This window comes from Notamacropus eugenii, chromosome 3, assembly GCF_028372415.1.
Source record: "Notamacropus eugenii isolate mMacEug1 chromosome 3, mMacEug1.pri_v2, whole genome shotgun sequence".
Classification (NCBI taxonomy): Eukaryota; Metazoa; Chordata; class Mammalia; order Diprotodontia; family Macropodidae; genus Notamacropus; species Notamacropus eugenii.
The window spans coordinates 478,413,203-478,433,507 of NC_092874.1; the positions used below are offsets into that span (position 1 = coordinate 478,413,203).

At 47.6% G+C, this 20,305-nt stretch overlaps 1 protein-coding gene across 1 annotated transcript in view; it reads left to right on the plus strand.

Annotated features, from left to right (window-relative positions):
• Positions 1-3,319: 3,319 nt before the first annotated feature.
• DCP1A (decapping mRNA 1A) overlaps positions 3,320-20,305 on the plus strand; it is a 41,990-nt gene continuing 25,004 nt past the window's right edge. Inside the window, exons 1-3 of the mRNA XM_072599064.1 lie at positions 3,320-3,509; positions 7,171-7,211; positions 8,314-8,441. Coding sequence (XP_072455165.1) covers positions 3,375-3,509; positions 7,171-7,211; positions 8,314-8,441 — 304 coding nt within the window. The 5' untranslated portion in view covers positions 3,320-3,374. The remainder of the gene's footprint in view (positions 3,510-7,170; positions 7,212-8,313; positions 8,442-20,305) is intronic.

Sequence of the window (20,305 nt, forward strand, 5' to 3'; positions counted from 1 at the left end):
AACCCTGAAAACAGGATGACCCTAGGGGGATCAACCCCCCCAGAGAAGATCAGTTTGTCTGCAGCTAAGCCAGTCAGGTGGATATCTCTAGCTCTGAATACCTGTGCCTGACACACAGCAAGCCCCGAACAGGCGAAAGTGGTTCCTGCTTGGATCCTTGTTGAGGTGGAATGCCTCAGTCCCAGCCTTTAACCTGCCCCAACTCATCCATCAGAAAAATTGCAAATGCCACCTTTGGTAGGAGGCAACTTAATGGTGCTTTGGGTAGAGAGCTGGCCCTGCAGTTAGGAAGAACAAGTCTGGGTTCAAATCTGACCTCAGAGCCTTACTGGCTGTGTGACCCTGGGCAAGATATTTATCTCAGTTTCCTCATCTGTAAAATAGGGATCATAATAATAGCACCTGCTTTCCAGGGTTATTGTGAGGATAAAATGATATAACTATTTAGCTTGCATGCTCTCTCTCTCTCTTTCTCTCTTTCCCTTCCTCCCCTCCCACCCCCCATTAGCTATTATTGTTTCCAAGTCCTCCTCCCTCCACACACAATGCTAGCAGTTTCTTTCTAAGATTACCTTCTAATTATTCTTTGTATAACTATGATTTGTACACAGTAACTTGCATTTTCTTTCCATCATTAGACTGTGAGCTCTTTGAGGGTAGAAACCATGCTGTGGCCTTTCTTTGTATCCCTAGTGCTTAGCACAATGCCTGCTGAGAACATAACTTTTTGTTCATCCTTCATTTTCCAAGAGGACCAATGACATTACAGAGTAGCGTCTTGATTCATGGGTGAATTGGATTTAAGTGAGGCAGAGCTGCCCAAAGTTGTCAGCCTCACTCTCTTCCTGAGTCATCAAAGTCCAATGACAAGACAAAAGTCAGGATGACTGGCATGGCCTAGGATGCAGTGGGTGACCTTGGCATCTTCATTTCTGAACAACCTCTAAGCATTCCACAGTGCCTGCTTCAGCCACCTTCATGGCCACTGGAACAAATTGTTTTCATCTGCCCATTCTGGCAGGGGAAGTCTTCACATGCTTGGGGTGGACACTGCCCTAACTCATCAGTGGGTTTGAGGCCCCCTCCGTCACTCTCAACCTGGTTCACCCTGCCAAGGTGGTTTTACTGTGCTGTGGCCACTGCACATGCTACAGCTTCTTGGAGCCACAGGTGAAGCATGTAATAAAGGCTTGTTCACTGCTAAGGATCCGAACGAATTTCCATGAAGAGAGAGGGTCAACACTGTCATTGTAACACCCAAGTCCTTATCTGGATTACAACTCTGGTGTAAAGAAGCAGGTGGCCCCAAACACAGATCAGAGAATAAGGGCCTTGAACCTTTTCCCAGGGATATCTTAGGGCCCAGAGGGTTTAAGGCTTGGTTTGGAGAGGCAAGAAGTATGTAAGACTTTCTCAGGGGTCATATAACAGGAAGAGCATTGGAGGAGGTCAGAAAACTTGGCCTGAACAGCTGAGATTCTTTCTATATTGGGCTGGCACACAGGAAGTGTTTCATAAAAGATTATCCCCTCCCTCCCTAGCCAGTAAGACAAGGGCCCTGAAGGACTCACCCAGTCCAGCTAAGGCTTTATCAAAGAGCAGCCTGATGAGACCATCACCACCCAGTTCTTCAATATCATTATGTTTCTCATTTGAAGTTCTCCGACTCTATGGAACGCTTATAAGGCAGGGGGTCACCTTGGTGAGTTCAACTGACAAGTCATGGCCGGCTGCAGTTGTACTGGTCCTGCTTCTAGGCATATCAAGGAAATCCTTTTCTCTGTAAGATCCATTTAGCTTCCAAATAATAAAGAGCAGGATATAACACTTTGCTCCAAAGACCAGAGTAGGATCTAGCTGTTGACAAGTGTCCTCAGTCCCTGCTTTTTGGCCTCTTTTTCTTCCCCCTACTCAATAAACCCCAGTGGCTCCCTATTACCTACAGGACCAAACAGAAAAACCTCAGGCATTCAATCCCTAGCCCCCTGCCCCGCTTCACCTCACCACACAGACACACAGACACAGACACACACACACCCCCAGCCTCTCTGCTGTTCCTAACACAAGATGCTCCTGCCCCCTGCCTCCCAAAGGCCACGTGGAATCCTGGCCCCAGGATTTGCCAGCCACGTCATCGTGGCCAGGTCACGCGTTTCCCGAGGCCTCTGCTTCTCCCTCTGTAAGGCGAGGGGTCGGACTGGGAGTGCCCCCCGCTGGGCTGTCTCCCCCACCTGCGGAGGAGCGAGCCGAGGGGATGAGGGGCAGCCGCTCCGGTTTCGTCCAGGCCTGTCCCCAGCCGGGCTACCACCGGCCCTGGCGGGGGCCGGGCCAGGAAGGCCAGCCTGCGAGTCAGGCACGTTCGGCCTCAGTTTCCTCCTCTGTAAAAAGGGGGAGTAACCACACTGGAACCCCGGACCTGGGGCCAAGGAGGGTGAGGGGTGGGGGAGGTGGGGGGGTCTGGGACCCCACCCACTATCCGCACGGATGACGTCACGCATGGCCGGGACTGCCCGTCTGTAGAACCCTCCTCGTTGCCCCGCCCGGCCCAGGGCAGTAACACGGGGGTCAGCCCCCTCCCGGGGGAGAGGAGGACACCGAGGGCCCCACGGGGGACCCACGGGGGACCCACAGAGGACCCCGGCTGGGGGAGGGGCTGAGGGGCTGCGAATGAACGACAATGACCACGTCCTATGGGCGGCGCCCCCCGGGCACGACTTCCGCCCGCTGGGGGTTTCCCCGCAGGGCTGGTCGCTTTCTTCTCCAGCTCATTTGACAGATGGGGAAACTGAGGCAGAAAGGGTGCAAGGCCTTGCCCGGGGCCACCCGGCTAGGAAGCGTCAGAGGATGGATTTGAACTCAGGCCCTGCTGACTGCGGGCCAGCGCTCCCCGTGCCATGGCGCCCCCTCGCGGCCGTCGTGCTCAGCCTCCCGCGCCGCAGCGGCCACGGTCTCATTCCTCATGATTACGTCATTATCATGAAGCTCAGGTTCCATCCCAAGGTTCCCAGCAAGGAGCCAGCCCCGCCCCCGAGGAGCTCGCTCGCCCAAGGCGGCGCCCACCCAGGTAGACTTGGGCCCCAACGGACATGCGCCAGGGGCGCCCCCGGTGACGTATGCTCGGGCGACCGGCTCGTGCTCGCCGCGCGCGCTGGTCACGCAGGATCCGGCGCCGGAGGGCGGGACAGGAAGAGGCTGGGCCTCCTCCTGGGAGGGGTCGGGAGCTGCCCGCACTCTGCGTCGGCGTCAGCGGCGTCAGAGACGGCCAACGCGCCTGCGTGATCCGTGACGTCAGCGCCGCGGCCCCGGAGGTTTGAATGGGAGGCCCCGCCCGCTAGTTTCCGGTGCCGGGCCGCTGACTGGGGGGGGCGGCCAAGATGGAGGCGGGGAGTCGAGCCGGGGCCGAGATGAGCCTGGCGGCGCTGCGGCGCCACGACCCCTACATCACCAGCATCGCCGACCTCACGGGCCAGGTCGCGCTCTACACCTTCAGCCCCGAGGCCAACCAGTGGGTGAGTGTCGCCCTCGGGCCCGCCGCCGCGGCCGCTGCGCCCATTCCGCGGCCGGGGAGACTGAGGCCCGGGCCGGCCGCCGGGCTGGGCCGCGACTCGCTGAGCCAGGCCCTGCCCGCCCCAGGCCTAGGGCGAAGGTCCTGCCCCCTGCCCGGGCCTCCGTGCCCTCCCCTGTCAGAAGACAGCGCAGACAGCCCCCGGCGCACACAGTAGGCGCCACCAAGAACAAGCGCGTATGAAGCGCCCACTGTATGCCAGGCGCTGGAGCTATCAAGAGAAGCAAACAACTGTATACAGGCCCGCCATGGGGGGGCTAGGGCCACAGGACCTGGGTTCAGATCCTGCCTTAACCAAAGCCGACTTCGGTGACCCAGGACAAGTCACCGCATGGGAGCACAGGTCTAGCGCCTTCCTCTCCCTGTGCCTCAGTTTCCCCATCTCTAAAATGAGGAGATCCCTCTACATTCATCTCCTGTAAGGAAGTGCTGCCCTGGGTTGGGATGGACGCCTAGATAGAGCAGTTTGAGGGGCTGCCCCTCCCCCACTGTATGGGGGAGTTTGGGGGGCCGGTTATGGGCGACGGGGCACGGCCGAAGTCTGAAGTCCGAAGCCCAGGACCCTTTGGGGGTCTCCTTCCTGAGCTGCCTAAGGGACGCTCTTTGAATGGCTTTGGTTTGTTGAGTTTGTTGAATGATTGAGTTGTTGGCTGGCAGCGTGCGGACATACTCCTGTCCTGCGGCACAGCCGCTAGTGACCCCCCTGCTCACATCTGCCCCAGCTTTGGGGACCCCAGAGTCGTGAGGTTGGCATGCGGCTACTTCATCCCTCCAGGAATGTCATCCCACTTATTAGGGTGCCTCCCTGGGCAGGTATCTGACCCCCCGGGCCTCAGTTTCCCTATAAAGGAAGGCCTTTAAGGCCTCTTCCAGATCTGGATGTAGCCCCAGGGTCCCACCTGTTTGTCATTTGGTGAAGAATCTGTGATTTCCTGCCCTTCTGACACTTAGGTTGGCCAAGTCTTTGTAGGCTTCTCAGACTGACTCACCCATGCTTTTGGAGGAAGGGTCTGAGGCTGGATTCGAACCCTGGTTTGACTCCCACTCCAATGCTCTCTCCTCATTTTATAAGAAAGGAAAATGCTTCCTCTCAGTGTCAGCATGAGGTTCCCCGCCTAGTAAACGATAAAACTCAGGCTGATTAGGTTGGAAGCTCCTTGAGGCCAGGACTGTTGCCTCTTTTTATATCCCCACTCTGTAACACAGTGCCTGGCACATAGTAGGCTTTAATGAATGTTGACTGATTGATCCGGAGCTCAAGTCCTCGGGGCCTGCCCTAGACTTCACAAACAAGGATGCTGACTCATCAAAGGGCATCCAGTCTGGGAAGACTCATAGTTTCCAAGGTCCTTTTGGCCCAAAGTGGCCCAGAAGACATGGGGGCAAGGGAGTAGGGCATGAAGGAGTATGGAGCCACATCCCAGAATAATTTCTGAACACTGCGGGGATTTTAGATGAACAAGCCAGTGTTTCCCCCTGATGTTCTCCCTAAAGGCCAGGGCCACTCCTTTGTTCTGAGCCCAGGCTCCAGAGAACCCAATGGGGAACCATCTGCCCAGTTTGATCCCTAGGCATTTTATTTTACCAGGATTTAAGAGAAAATCAGTTTAAGTGAAAAAATTAAAAGATAATAAAAATATTTTTAAAATGTGTTTTCTGTTCTTCCTGGGTGGTTTTTAAAGGTTCAAACCAGCCCTTCAAACTTATGTGACTTTTTGCTCAGCTGATTGTATCAGTAATGTTACAGACCTCCTAATGATCTAACAAAGTGTTGGAAGCCTGTATAATGTATCCCAAGATAAAACACTGTTGCAGGAATCTTAGCTGGACACTTTGTTTTACTAAATGGCTTTTAAACCCTCCTTCCACCTGGTTGTATCTCCTTTATTTCTTCAAGGTATACAGTATTCCTCTTCTGTGCTATAAGGACTGGGGACCCATTGGTGGTGGCCAGGATTGCAGTATGTAGCCATGTTGCTTCCTTTCATAGTTATAGTATCTCTAAACTTGATGTGAATAAGTAAGAGTCAAAGCTTGGTTACCAAGTGAAGGTTCTTGTGGTTCTCTGAGGCTGGCTAGTTCCATCCTCACTTTTATTTCAGCAGAGCCTGGCTGGGGTATTTACGATTCCAGGTGCTTTTGGGAACTGGTCCTCCCTGGCTTGGTTTCGTTCATTAGTTTCAGTCATGTCTGACTCTCTCTGACCCCATTTGGGGTTTTCTTGGCAGTCATTTCCTTTCCAGCTTATTTTACAGTTGAGGAACTGAGGCAAACAAGGTTAAGTCACACAGCCAGATTTGAGCTCAGAAAGATGAGTTTTCCTGACTGTATGTTGGGAGACATCGAATGATGAGAACACTTCCCAAAGGGTAGAGGGGCAGCTTGGTACCAGTGAAGGGTGATGAAGGCCAAGTGGTGTTAGAGACCCCAAAAGGACGAGCTGGTTGTGTAGGAGAGTATGGAGAGTCTCAGGGAGGCCATGGGTGATGGGGGAAGGGGAGCACTGGGATAGAAGGAGCATGCTCCTACTGGGGAAAACTGAAGGAGATGCTTCCTGCTGTTCTGAAAGAGTTGATCTCATGGGGTTTTTCTTGTCTCAGCTTAAAAGTTTTAAAGACTTCTGGCTTAAAGAAGGAAAATGAAAAAAGGCTAAGTCTCTAAACAAATCATTAAAATTCCATTCACATGTGTTGTATACCTGTAAGAAATCAAGGAGGTCACCTCAAAATTCAACGGCTTCTCTTCATACAAAATATGCATAAGGACTTTTTACCACTTTCACATTGTACTTATGTCCAAACTAAAAGCTCTTTTTCTTGAAAGCAAAGATGGTAAAGAATAGTGGGTTTTCAATAAGGACTGACCTTATTAAAAGTAAAATGTTGTAAAATTTCCATTTTAATTACAACTAATTACAATGGTCTGTCCTCAGGCTTGGGCCTCCCATTGCTTTCTCTGTAAAATCAGGAAATCTGGGATTCCCTCTGTTTTACACCCTTTGGTCTTGTTATCCCAGTTTTACAGTTGAAGAAACTGAGGCCCTGGGAGGCTCAGGCAGATAAGTCCTTGAGACTGGATTTACAGTGCCAATGTTCTTAGCACATCATGCTGACTGAAAATCTGTAAGTGTTTTTGTTTTTTAAAAAGCATATGTCTCAATATGTTTATCACAACTAGAAATTACAAGGAGAAATAAAGTGTTTGACACTAGTTGTTTGTTTTGAGCAAAACTCCCCAAACAAAAGAAATTGCCCCCAGTATAGAAGCCAACATTCCCTTCTTCCTGCCAACTCTGGTAAATGTTGAAAAGGGAAGATGCTCTTGGAGTGGTGCGCTAAAGCAGCGACCACAGCAAACCAGGGGATTGGCTTGAATAATCTTATTAGGAATTATCTAATTATGAATAAAATAGCTTTCAATCCAAGTTTTCACCCTTTAAAAAGAAAACAAATCCCTTGGAAAGCCAGTGAGGTCTCTAGGACATTTCAAAATTGATTTTCCAATGTTAATATTGCATTGGTAGAATGATGAGCAGTTACTTAGAGGTAGGTTATATAAGTAAAATGAATTCCATATAACTGTCTTTTTAATTATCTTCATTGCAGGAGAAAACTGACATAGAAGGGACCTTATTTGTATACAGAAGGTGAGATTTTTTAAATGCCAAACCTCAAGTTTTTGTTTACCTTTTAAAGTTTAATCATGGTGGCTGTAACGACTTTGCTCCAGGAGGGTATTAAGATTTTCCTCCCTTTGGTTCCTCCTGTATTTGTTACCTCATTCTGTCCTATGCTGTATCATTGAAGGAACAAGACTAAATAGCCAGAATGTGTGGGCCCACCGGGCCGACACAGTGAAATTAGAACTAGAAAAGAAGTCAGTATTTTGGTATGTTCTCAAGTATACAGCTCAGTGAGAACAAAGCCCTCGTATAGCAGGCTTACTCTATTTTTCTTCGTATCATTCAGAAGCCCTCTTTGAAACACATTGAGTCAGTATATGTGATGTAAATGAGATTTGCCTGGTTTTGTCCTGTTGTAGTTTAAGTTACTCAGAGGAAATCCAGGCTTCTTTCCCAAGTTGGAGATCACCTGCCTTAGTTTACCCTGAATGGTGTGGATGGGTGGTGCTTACTCTGGACAGATCAGAAATGTTTGGTTTTCCCAGAAAGCCTTAATGAGGTTACAAAGGTCCCCAGTCCCTGAGTGGTCTTCACGTGCACTTGGCCTTCAAGTCACTGTTTAACTATAGTGTGTATGCCACAACAGAGCCAGCCAGGGCATGGCCTTGGGGAGTTGTGCACTCCTGTCTAGAGCGATCCCATTGCAGGCTCACTTTCCTCCTCAGTCCTGGAAAATTCATCACTTCAAACACATCACCTCTACTTCATGTGAAGAAATGCTTTATTATAAACCTCAGAGTCCTGATATCATTATTATAACCATTGCTTGTGGTAATGCAAAGTTCAGCAGAAGACGTCCCTCACAGAGGGACGCTGTAAGATGTTGCCGTGGTGAGACCTTAGGCTATGTGTCTTAGGCCGTAGGACCAGGCTGATGAGAATCCCTTTTGGAAGGTGAAGCCTGCTGTCTTCATGTTTCTCACCCTGGCTAGTCATTGCTAGATAATTCTGTGTAACATGCTCATGTAGTGATTGCAATGGAAATGAAAGGGTGGGCATTTTTGCAGTTTGAACAAAAATCCAATGCCCCAGGATCAGATGGCTTTTTTTCTCTGTTAAAACTAAGGTCAGCTTCTCCTTTCCATGGTTTCACGATTGTGAATCGGCTGAATATGACAAACCTCGTGGAACCAGTGAACAAAGATTTGGAATTCCAGCTTCATGAGCCGTTTCTTCTTTATAGAAATGCCAGCCGTGAGTACCAATGGTCCTCTATTCCAATTTTTTTTGGTGTTATGATATTTTCTTTCAGGAGTCGAGGTATTGGGGATTTTTCAGGTGGTGACCTATAGTATTTATTTGTGTCTGAGGCCAGGTACAACTCAATGCTAAGTCTGCCTGGTGGGGAATGGGAGTGACCCCTTTGTAGTAAAGGAGGAGAGTGGGGTGCGAACTTTATAAATCTCTTCATATACTCTAATTTTGGAGCTCAGTCAAACATTTTCCCCTGGAAACAGCATTAAGGTGACTCTCATTCCAAGTGGCTGAGCATGCACTAGGTAAAGATTTCTGATTTTTTGCAGCCCAAACTTGTAAAGCACAGAATTTAATCTGGCCAGAAAGAGATGCCACTCTCTCCATCCAGATGGGGTTTTTTCTGAACATGTGCTTGTAGAAGCCTGTGGTAAAGGACCTTTTTTCTCCCTGTTCCCACACCGTGCCAGCTCCCCATTGCTTTTGTGGGTGGAAGTCTTCTACCTGAATTGGCCCTTCCCAGCCCCCTCCACAGCTGCTGTCTGCGTCTCCCACAACCAAGGTGTTCTTTGATACAAGTTCAGAGACAGAATTCTCCTGGGTCCTTCTCCATGGTATGGCACTTGCTGAGGGCATATTAGAAAGCCAAGCAGAATCTGTGTGTCTCTCTTGGACAATCCTTTTAATGTGGCTACAGACTGACCCATTTTTATGCTGTGAAGGCCACTCTGGAAAGATCACTGGGCCTGGAGGTAGGCAGCTTTGAGCCTGGGGTCTCTTCTGGGGGCCTGTCTTAACTGGCTCAGGGGGAATGTCTTCAGTGCTAGAAATGATGCCCTTTGATTGCATGCAAGGAAAGGAAGCTCTGTATACTGGGAAAAGCACTGGGCTGACCTCAAGAGACCCAGGTTGGCCAGTCCTTGCTTGGCCTCTAGTGTCCTGTGGGACACAAGGTCATACTGCCTCCTGTGGGCATAGAATCCCCCACCCCCACCCTCCATGCTGGCCTCCTGGGACAAGCCATTCCCTTAAGCTGGCTCTTTGATGGTCAAGAAACTTCCATGTGCTGCCTAGAAGTCTAACTCGTGATGGCTTCTCCCTGATACTTCCACCTTTGCCCACAGGCCTCCTTTGGCAGGAGCCTTCTCCTTCCCTCTGAGACCACTCTCCACCAGGCAATTGACCCTCCCCCATCAGACTGGAAGCTCCTCCAGACCAGGAGTACTTAGTCCAGTGCCTGGTACATAGTAGGTGCTTCATAAAGGCATGTTGACCTGCTGGCTCAAACAAGACGAAGCTAATCCCTCTTCCGTGTGACAACTCTTTGGGTACCTGAGACCTCTTCCTCCTTATCCCCCCATCTCACCAGCCTGCCTCTGGATGCACAAGCTCATCGATGTCCTTTGTAAACATTGTCCCCAGATTCAAACCCAGAGGAGGCCAAGGATCTGGTACCAGTCTGCAGCCACCTACTTCATTCCCATTACTCCTTGTGATCTCTTCTTGCAGTCTCCTGTTGGGTTAGCTTTTTTCTGCCAGACTCATGGGTCAGACTGAGTGTCTGAAAACCAGGTCGTCTCACCTGCTCCCGTCTTATCCTTGTGCCTTTGGCTTTTGTAATTGAAATGTTGAACTGTGCATTGATCCTCATTACTATGGATTGTGGTCAGTGTGGCCCCTTATAACCTCTAGAATTTGAGGGGACTTGAGTTCCACTGTCGTGCCCACTACACATACCCTCTCTGTGTCATCTGCACCGTCTGATCGCTGGGTCATTCTGGGCTCCCTTTGGGTCACTGCTTTTAGAAGGGGACTCTATGAGCCTTTGCTTCCTTGTCTGGCTTTTGTAGAGGTTTTCATGGCATCGCCTCATTGGAGTAGCTCCTGCCAGTGCTCTCACCCCTGCTTTACAATGGAAGAAGCTGGGGCGCAGAGACTTGGCCAGGGAAGCAGCAGCAGGAATCTATCAGAGGTTTCTTTTTGCTCTGTCTTGTTGTCTTGTCTCACTGCTTCAACTTCTCCTTCCACCCAATTTCTTTCAAGTTGTAAATAAATGTTTTATTGGTGTGTTGTTTTTTTAAATCACTTTCCCTACCCAATGACTTGCCCCCACCCCCAACTCATCTGTGTAATGTAAAGAGTCCACTTAAGCAAAATAAATGAGTGTTTAGGCTGTCTTCCTTCTCGCAGTCTCAGCTCCTCCTGGACCAGATATCACTCCTTAATTGAAGCTGTTTCTGTAAGGTTGCCAGCTGCCTTTTAGAGGCTGAATCTGAATCTCTAGAGCTGTTCTCAGTCCTCCTCCTTGCTGACCTCTGTAGCATCCAAATCTGTTGACTACCTCTCCTGATCTCTCTGCCGCCAGGTTTCCGTGGCCTGCTCCTCTTCCCTTTCTCCTTTACTGGATCATCAGCCTTCTCCCACTCCTAAACCCTAGGACCTCTGCCTAGGCCCTTTCTGTCTCTACACCCCCTCCCTTAGTGAGCTTATCTGTTGCCATGGGCTCAGTTACCTCCAGACCAACGACTCCTAGATTTCCATATCCAGCCTTTGTGCTGAGCTCCAGTTCCATGTCACCGGCCACCTGTTCTGTATCTCCAGCATCCCCTCCCCTCCCAAACTCAGCGTATCTGTGTGCATTATCCTCTCCCTAAACCCAGCGTTCCTTCAAACTGACATTCGTCTTTAAGGACACTGTCCTTCCGTTTCTCCAGATTGGCTACCTGAGAGTTGGCCTTGAGTCTTTTTTTTTGCTTTCTCTCTTATCCAGGAAGCTGATTCTTATTACTTCTACTTCCACAATCTCTCTCAGATTCATTCCCTCGTGGGATCATGGATTTAGAGTTTTTATGAACCTTAGAGATGAAGAAATTGAGATGAAGGGACTTGCCCAGGATCACACAGCTCTAGGTATCTGAAGTAGGATTAGAACCCAGCATTCTGTGCACTGTGGGCACCCGCCCCCAGCTGCCTTTCTTTGTACTTGCAGCCGCTACCTAATCCAGGCCTTCACTCCTGTGCAATGTACAGTTGGCTCCCAGCTGGGTGGCTGGTTCCAGTCTGTCTTCTTCATCCTTTCCTTAATGTGGCTGCTGCTGCAGAAGTCTGGCCATGCCACTTCTGTACTCAAGAGTCTTGGGTAACTGCCTATTAACTCCTCAGGTTGGCACCAGCTCACCTTCACAGGATTAGGACCTGTTCCTGCCCTTCACAAATTCTGTGCCCCATCCTTGCTGGTCTCCTTCCAGCTACCCCCTTAGTTATTTGTGCCTGCTCCTGACTCAGACCATCATGCAGTTCTATCAAATACGGATTCCTCCTGGACAAAATAACTCCACCAGCAAGACAAAACCTCCTTTGGGGAAAGAACTTTCCTTTGCCCTTAGGAGGCCTCTTGGATCAAAGGAGAGGGTTGACACTATGGAGGTCTACGTTGTCTTTATTATTCAATCTTTTATAAATCTAGAAGCATCAAAGCTTGACAAGTGCTAGTAATTTTGTTGTATCCTATTCCCAGCTGTACTTTTGCATTTCTAGGCAAAACAGGGTGAATCTTTTTGCTTCTCAGTGACTTCATCTGTCGAGATAATTACCCTGTCCTTTGCCTCTCTGATAATTCCTAGTACGAGTAAACTTGGAAAAAAACCAAACCAACCCTTCCGCATTTTTGAAATGCAGAGGGGTATCTGTATTAATAACTCTTCACTTGTATGTTGAGGGTGAAATAGCAATCTACAGTGATTCAGACCCAGATTTGTAAAGAGGTAAAATTGTGCAAATCTGTGACCTTACTGAGTAGGAATTGTCAGTCCTTATTATTTCCCAATATTAGTCATCACCCGAGTTTTATGGTAAATGGCTGGCTGTGGGAATCAGTAAGGGCTCATAGATACAATGGAATGTTAAGGGACATGATGCTCTGGGCTCATCTTTCATGAGAGTCCTCATTCAGGTGGGAGAGAGAGTCCAGGCCTCCACGTTGCTGCGAGGGCCTAGGAAGGTCGAGCCACATCACCGCTCACATTCCCGGCTCCTTAAATATTCAGTATATTCTGGAGACAGGTGTAAGGGAGAGCAGGTCTTAGCAGCCTGCTGGATTAGAGAGATTGGTTGTTTTCAGGGGAAAGTTCATTCCCATCTGATTGGGGGCCCTGGGAATGAAAACATACCTAATTGTCTGACCTGACCAATCACTGATCATGTGAATGTAAGCGGGGGAAAAAAGGAATGGCTGTTAGCAGCAAGAATTCTATGTGTCTGTAGGTGAGTCTGACTGGGAGGGAGGGAGCACGTACATGCATGTGTGTCCATGTCTATGCATGCATGCGCATGTGTTATACTTGTTAGCTCTCTTGATAAGTGGAAGTCTCACACGTAACCAGATGGGGGATGTGGGAAATGATGGGAATTTTGGAGGCCCAGGGCCTGCCTCTTTTCAGGGTTCAGGATTGGAGCAGTTCTAAGTATGGAAATCGAGCAGTCATTAGTGTCACATCCTAAGCACCTAAAGAGCCAGAAACTTAATCCTGTCTACCTTCTTACCTCAGGTGTTGATTGATTGTCCCTGTTTTTATCCCCCCTCCCCCAGCAATTTGTTGGGGGCCTCACCTTGGGCCTCACTCCCTACCCTTGCTCTGTCGATGTCTCCAAGATGCTGCCACTTTGGCTACCTCGTGACTCTGCCTTGGGCCCCCACCCCAAGGTCCAGGACTCTTTAGCTGGCTCTTCCAAGACAGTGTTCAGATAATATGGGAGTGTACATACAGAAAGAAGAAACATTTGCCACCCAGATGGGAACAAAATACCTAAAAAGGTTTAAGGAAACTATGTACAAGGAAACCGTTTTAGATGGCCAGGCTTGTTACCATGATTTAAGGAAATCTTTTCCATTTCAGAATTTTATCAGCAGAACTGTATCAAGGAAGACTTGAAATGTGTGTTCTCATAGCATTTGTTGTAATGTCTTCTTTGTGGGTCCTGAGCCCCCCAACTCCTCTCCTGCAGGCCACTTCTGTTAGATGTGATCCCTCTGCTGGTGCCCTTTCTCCCCCTTTCCTCCCGAACATGCCCACTGTCCTTTCTGACACTGTTTCTGTCTCCTTCACTGGTACCACCTCCTCCTCCCACAATTAGGATTGTTCCCCTAGGCCTGTCCTGGACCCTCTCCATATCTTCTCTCACATGGTCCCCAGGGCTTTGTTAATCATCTCTGTGCAGATGACCCACAGATCTATACAACCAGCCCTGGGCCACCAACTGTCCATCAGACATTTCAGACTGCACGTCCAGGGGACGTCTCAGACTCCTCAAGTCCCAAACAAGCCCCCTCCTCTTTCCCCTCTACTGATCTCCACTTGTACTGAAGGTACCGCCGTCCTACCAGTCACCACCTTGGGCTCATTCTCACTCACTCTCCATATCAATCAAGAGCCCAGTCTTGTCATTTTTACCTCTAGCTTTTTTTGTCTGTTCTGTCTCACCTTATGCAGTCAGACCCTCATCCCTCCTCACTGCTCTTCCTGCCTCAGTCTTTCTCCACACTATCTGCCCGCGATACTCTCCTGCTCAGCCACTTTTGGGATTCCACACCATCTCTTCTTTGCTTCTGAGTCATTTCAATCATGTCTGACTCTCCATGACCCCCTTTGGAGTCTTCTTGGCAAAGATACTGGACTTGCCATTTCCTTCTCCAGCTCATTTTACAGAGGAGGAAACTGAGGCAAACAAGGTCCAGGCTCACATAGCTAGTTAGCATCTGAGGCTAGATTCGAGGCAATGCCCACGACATACAAAAACACATTCTCTTTTCAGGATTTGACTGAGAGACCTGTAAGGGACCATAGTAATCATCTGGTCTAATCCCCTTATTTCATAGATAAAGGAACTTAGGCCTTGAATGGTCTGTGATTTTTCTGGGGCCTTATCACTACTAAGAGACAGCATGGGGATATTTGCAGGTCTTCAGGCACCCACAGCTTCAGCCTTCCTGCCTCCTTGAACAGTTCAGTTACCAGCTGGAAAACTATTCTTTTGTCAAACTTGGTCTGTTTTCCCTTGGTGTCTTTAATAGATAAGATGTAATTTGTTGAAAACAATTGGTATTTTATCTCAGGCAAAACAAGTTTCCATCCTTGTGTTAAGACAAACATATTTTGCCTGATTAAAAGCCACTTGCTATTCAGATCTATCCTCGTTATAGTTTGTTAGATTTTTGTCACTTGCCCCCTTCTGGTCCTCAGTGTCACTTCCTGCATTTTAAAACATATTAGAGTCATCATTTAAATACATACATACATGCATCTGTTTGTGTATGTGAAGAGAGATTTTTCCATCCTTTCCAAAAGAAAAGCCACCCCCTTTCTGTCACAGTTTGGCATGTTTTTAACAATAAACAGGCTTCCAAGAGCTCTCCATTAATGTGAACGCTTTGTGGGCAGAAGTGGGATTTGTCATTCCCTGGAGAAAACGTTTGCTTCTGGATGATTGTTATTATTACCTTAACATATTTATCGTTAGCTGATTTTGCAGAAGAAAATCAGAAGCTAAAACAAATAAAATGAAAATCTCATTAAAACTTACCTCCAGAAGTCGGTGTGGAGGGTGCCTCCATTTCCATTTCGCTCACAACTCTTCCTTTGTATCTGACATCTGGTGTTCGATGGAGAGGGTTTGTAATCAAAGTTAGTTCCTCCATGGGATCAGGGAGACTCATTTACCTGGGGTTGAAAATGCAGGTGCCAACTGGAAAGTTTCTCCAGAAGGGTCACGGAATGATGTTCTTGTTTCTTGGCTCGTCCCTTCCCAGTTCAAGGGCAGGACAGTCAGAAGTGCAGAGACAAGAGACAGCCCGTGGCATTGGCAGGAAGGTCCAGGCCGAAGGGCAGCGCCAGGTGGTGCTGACTTTCCTCAGGTGCAGGTGTGAGCTCTGTCTCCAGGCAGAAGCTCTAAGATCAAGTCTTAGAGAAAAGAAAATGGGAAGCTGAGCTGTGGAGTTCTGTCACCTTGGTAAGGTGCTAGGAGAGAGTGTCTGAGTCTGAAGGAAGGCCGTCCTCCATCAGCAACAAATGGCACACTGATGTCGTCTGTCTGGCTCTTTGATCTGTGAAGGAGATGAGCTGTGTGGCAGCTGCATTAGTCCAGCCTTCGGGCCAAGATAAGGCAGGAGTTTGGCTGGCGGTGGTCACCACAGTCTGTAGGAAAATAGGAAAGTGCCATCAGCACGTGAGGGTCACTGAGCCCCGGTGGGGGTGTGTTCGGTCAGATGTTGCTGCTGGTTTATTGTAAGAAGGTCTTCTTGAATACCTGCTTTGTTAGCTCTGAATTCATTACCATTTCAAAATATTAAAAGTAGATTCTGTTCCTTGTTTCCTACCAACAGTTCTTGATCCTTTCGAGCAGGGTTCTTACCCTTTTTTGGTGTCAATCTGGTGAAACCAAACTCTTCTGAGAAATATGTTTTTAAATGAATGAAATAAAATACATAGGGTTACAAAGGAAAGTCACTTCTATAATACAGTTAGCAAAATATGTGATCACAAGTTCACCAATACCAAGGTAAGATGCCACCTTTAGGGAGATTTTGTGGCATTGGGTAATGAACACTTCCTGTGATCCTGTGTTTCCATCCAAAACCATTTTAGTGGTAGTTGGGGACTTTATGGTTGGAGCTGAGATCAGCCTTTATTTCTTATTGAGCTCATCAAGAATACGTTTTAGTTGTGCTCCTTTTAAATTTATTGTTTTGTTTGGAGCCTGTGAGGTATAGTCTGTCTACTTGGTTTCAATAGATTTTTGGTTTTTATCAAATGAAAATGAAAGGAAGCAGCCGCTTGGAAAAAAGAAATTTCTGGAGCAGAAATCAGTTCAAGCCCAGCTCTGAAGTGCAGAGGCCTCATAGTTGCAGCCAGACTAGTCTGTGGATTTTGTTGCCTCTTGGGTGCGAGGCTGGCTTTGGTATACAGTGTCAAATGTATGAGATGCTGATCCAAGTTCAGTGCCTTTATATTAAATGGGAGATAGGTGTTCTTAGAGACACTTCCTAGAAGATGCAGGTGGTTAGGGGCAAAACTAAGCCTCCAGCTTCTGGATCTGCTTGTTCTCAGGCCCGGCACTTCTACTGTGGGGTGCTACCCATGACCTGGCTTATTTCATACCATGAAAGAACACAATGGATTCCAGTCTTCCACCGTTTGGCCACCTCTCCAAGCCTCAGTTTCCTTATTTGTATTGGACTTGATGACTGCCAGATTTTGTTAGGACTAAAGAGAAGAACAGCTTTTGGGCAGAGGAAGTCTGAAGAAGAGGGTCCCCAGCCACTTGACTGGACTTCCCATTCCTTGTTACTTGGCTTTGTTCTGGGGCAGCCAGCAGGGATCGAACCCTCTAACTCTGTAGGGGCCTTGGAAATAAGAGCTGGAGCAGGGGTGGGGAAGGCCAGGCCTTGCCGCTAAGTGAGTTTGTGTGTCTGTCTGGAAGTTGTCATGGTGTAACTGATAGTGCTGTTTTGTTTGGACTTTCCATGTCGTGGAGTTTGAGATCCTGTTTGTACTTTAAAGGAAGCGACCAATTGGAAGTCAATGGCCTTCACTTGGCTCTTCCTTTATAGAAACTGGCTCATGTGTTTCTGTCCTAAAATCATTGGACATTATATTTACAGAAGTACTAGGAGAACAATAGTGCCCATAAACCATTTTGCATTTATAGAGAAATAAAATTTTTAATTTATGAAGTTTATTTATTAAAATGTGATGTCTATGATGTTATATTAAGATAAAGTATACATTTGCTTCAATGTCTTGCTGAATACCTTTAAATAATTATGTGACCCAAAGCTTATGATTAGCACCCAATAAACATATCAAACAGTCTTCTGGGCACAGAACTTAGGCCCCTTTGCCCCTGAATAACTAAGTGCCCCTGACCTGTCTCCAGCTGCCCACATATTTTATTGGCTACTCGCATGTTCACTAGCCTCTCCTATGCTCAGCTTCAGGCCACCCTTTTCTTTCAGTCCATTCCACTCAACAGATATTTAGTGAACACATCTTCCCAGGGGCCAGGCCCCACTCTCATTATCCTCCTTCTGGCTGGGTGGGATCATGGCTGCTGCTTGTTGACTCTTGCCCTAATGTGGTCACCACAAGTGGATACGGAGGCTTTGGCCAACCCTGTGCTCTGCACCTGCAGGGGTGGGCTATCACTGTGATGTCTGCAGGTTTGTAAGCAGGTCTCTAATCCAGGAGGTTCTTCTTACATTTTGTCTAAATATATTTGGTTACAATTTCAGACCATTTTTGTGGAATCAGAGATATGGTGCTATAAGAAATCTTTGAGGCCAGCTGGAGAGATGAGATTGGGGCGTGGAGATGATTTGGGAAGTAATAGTGTACAGAATGAAAAGGGAATCCATGACACATGTAAAGGAAAACTGGGGGGGAAGTAAGGTGTGCAAATTCAGCCCCATAGAAGAGTGTAAGGTGCCGATTTCCATCCTCCCTCCCCAACACACACACACACACACACACACACACACACACACACACAGCCCTCCAGCTGTTTTTGTTTTGTTTTATTTTGAGGGTTTTAGGATATACTTTTATTTTGGCAACATAGACTCCATATACCCACCCCATGTATCTTCTCTTTTAACAGAGAAAATCAGGCTAACCAGTACTGGCTGGCATCTTTCGCCACCCACTGTGGTACGGGGGAGGTGTTTTCCCCATCTTTTCTCCGGGGCCAGGATTGGTCATCATTGTGCTGAGTGATTTACATAATGAAGTCCAGTAGGTGCTTAATCAACGCTTTGTTCATTCATCCCTTGCAGCGTTCCTTCAAACTGTTTCCCTTCACATGCCCTGCACTCCAACCAAAGTGCTCCTACTCTGTCCTGATGATCATTAGCTGTGTGTACTTGGGTAATTCATCTCCCTGGCCCTGTGTCCTCATCTGTAAAGTGGATGGTTGCACGTAGCCCTCTGAATCTAGGCTCCTGGAACTCTGTCCCCAGGCTTATGTTGTTTGAAAGTCTCTTCAGGGTCTCCTCCAAGGACCACTGCCTCCATGAAGCCCCATTTCCCTTCTCCATGCAGAAGGCCTCTTCCTCCTCTTGTTTCTCAGAACTCTTTGTCTGGATGTCCCTTGTAGTAAGTAACTTGTGCTCCTTTTTAGCATTGTCATTTCCCCATTCAATTATCATTTTCTGGAGAGCAGGACCTGGGTCACCTCTATCTTTATGTTACTGTCCCTTAGTAGAGTTTCTTGTGCATATAATAGGGGCTTAATAACTGCTGTGTATGATTGCATTATGTAAAGAAATGCTCCAGATGAGTTTAACTGGAAGACGCCATTTGTTGGCAGAATGTCCTGCCTTAATAGCCCGTCAAGGGAGGAAGGAGACACTGCCTTTCAGGGGTCTTAGTTATCTTGTCAGTTTGTCTGCGTTTTCTCAGGAATGACATTGATGGACTTCCTGTTGGCTCCCTCTGACTCGCCACCAGGCGCAGGAAGTCAGGCTTTTGACATGTCGGCAGACAGGTCTGATTCAGCGAGCGTAGCTGAGCCTCTGCAGAGCTCTCGGTGGCAGAATTGAGTGTGACCCTTATCGTCTTCCCCATTAGACCTGCATTTCAAGTCGCTTATCTTCCTTTCTTCAGCACACAAGCTTCTGAAAAAGCTTTTTGGGGCATCAGGGTTGTGGGAAGGGATCTCTTGATAACATGGACCCACTGACTTTGTGGTAACGATTCTGTTTCTGCAAGAGAAGAAAAAATGGTCAGATTGAAAGTGTCATGGCGAGTTGTCGTCTGTGATCGAGTTATTTTGATGATCGGTATTTCCTTCTTTTTTTAAAGTTCCTGGGAAAACATTTAATTGCTCTATCACAAAAAAATGTGTCCTGTTCATCCTGGCACATTTTGCATCTGATACTTGTATCATTAGAAGTGTGTACATCACAGGAAACATCTGAGGAAACACTCGCTTGGGACTTGGTCTTTGCAACCTCAGCTAATGAGCAGAGAAATGAAGTCAATGAGTCCCTATTTAGCTGTGATGTGCGGGGGTGGAGAGAACTGGGGGTCTTGTTTACTTGAAATATTTACCCCCAAAACCCCATTTCTAAAGACTACAATGAACATGAGCTGTGATCCATCACCTAATAGGGAAGAAATGAAAGTTCCCTTGGAGGAGAATCTTTTCTTTTCATTTTTTTCTCTTCAATTAAAATTTCAGAAGTACTTGTTCATATCTTGTGTACAGTGCTCAGAAATGATATGACCATTTATAAAGTGTTAGGGTAACTATTGGGCTGGAGGGAGATAGAGAAAAAGGATCTCTCTGTCCAGAAAAAATTCTAGATATAGCAGCTTTTTGTGGTGGTAACGAACTGGAAATTAAAGGGGTGCTCATCAGTTGGGAATGAGCATACAAACTCTGGCAGGTGAAAGTGATGGAATATTTGGGGACTGGAAGAAATTATGAAAGGGCTGGTTTCACAAAAACCTGGAAGACTTTCTGAATTGGTGTTGAAGGAAATGATCCAACCAGGTAGAACATTTTATCCAACAGCAGCCACATTGTGAAGACAAACAATGCTGTGCAAGACTCGACAACGTGATGACCAAGCACAACTCCACAGGACCAGTGATGGAGGAAGCTATGCCCCCCCCCACACACACACACAGAAGTGATGGGCACCATATGCCGAATGAGTTTTGTATTTCAAATAAATAAAAACTTTCATATATTCCCCCCCAAAAGTTGTAGGGTAGTTTGGAGCTTTAACAACTTCAGAACCATAAATGCTACAAACTTTAAAAAGGCAACATCTGAGAGTTTAATTCTTTAAATTGTAAAAATATTGA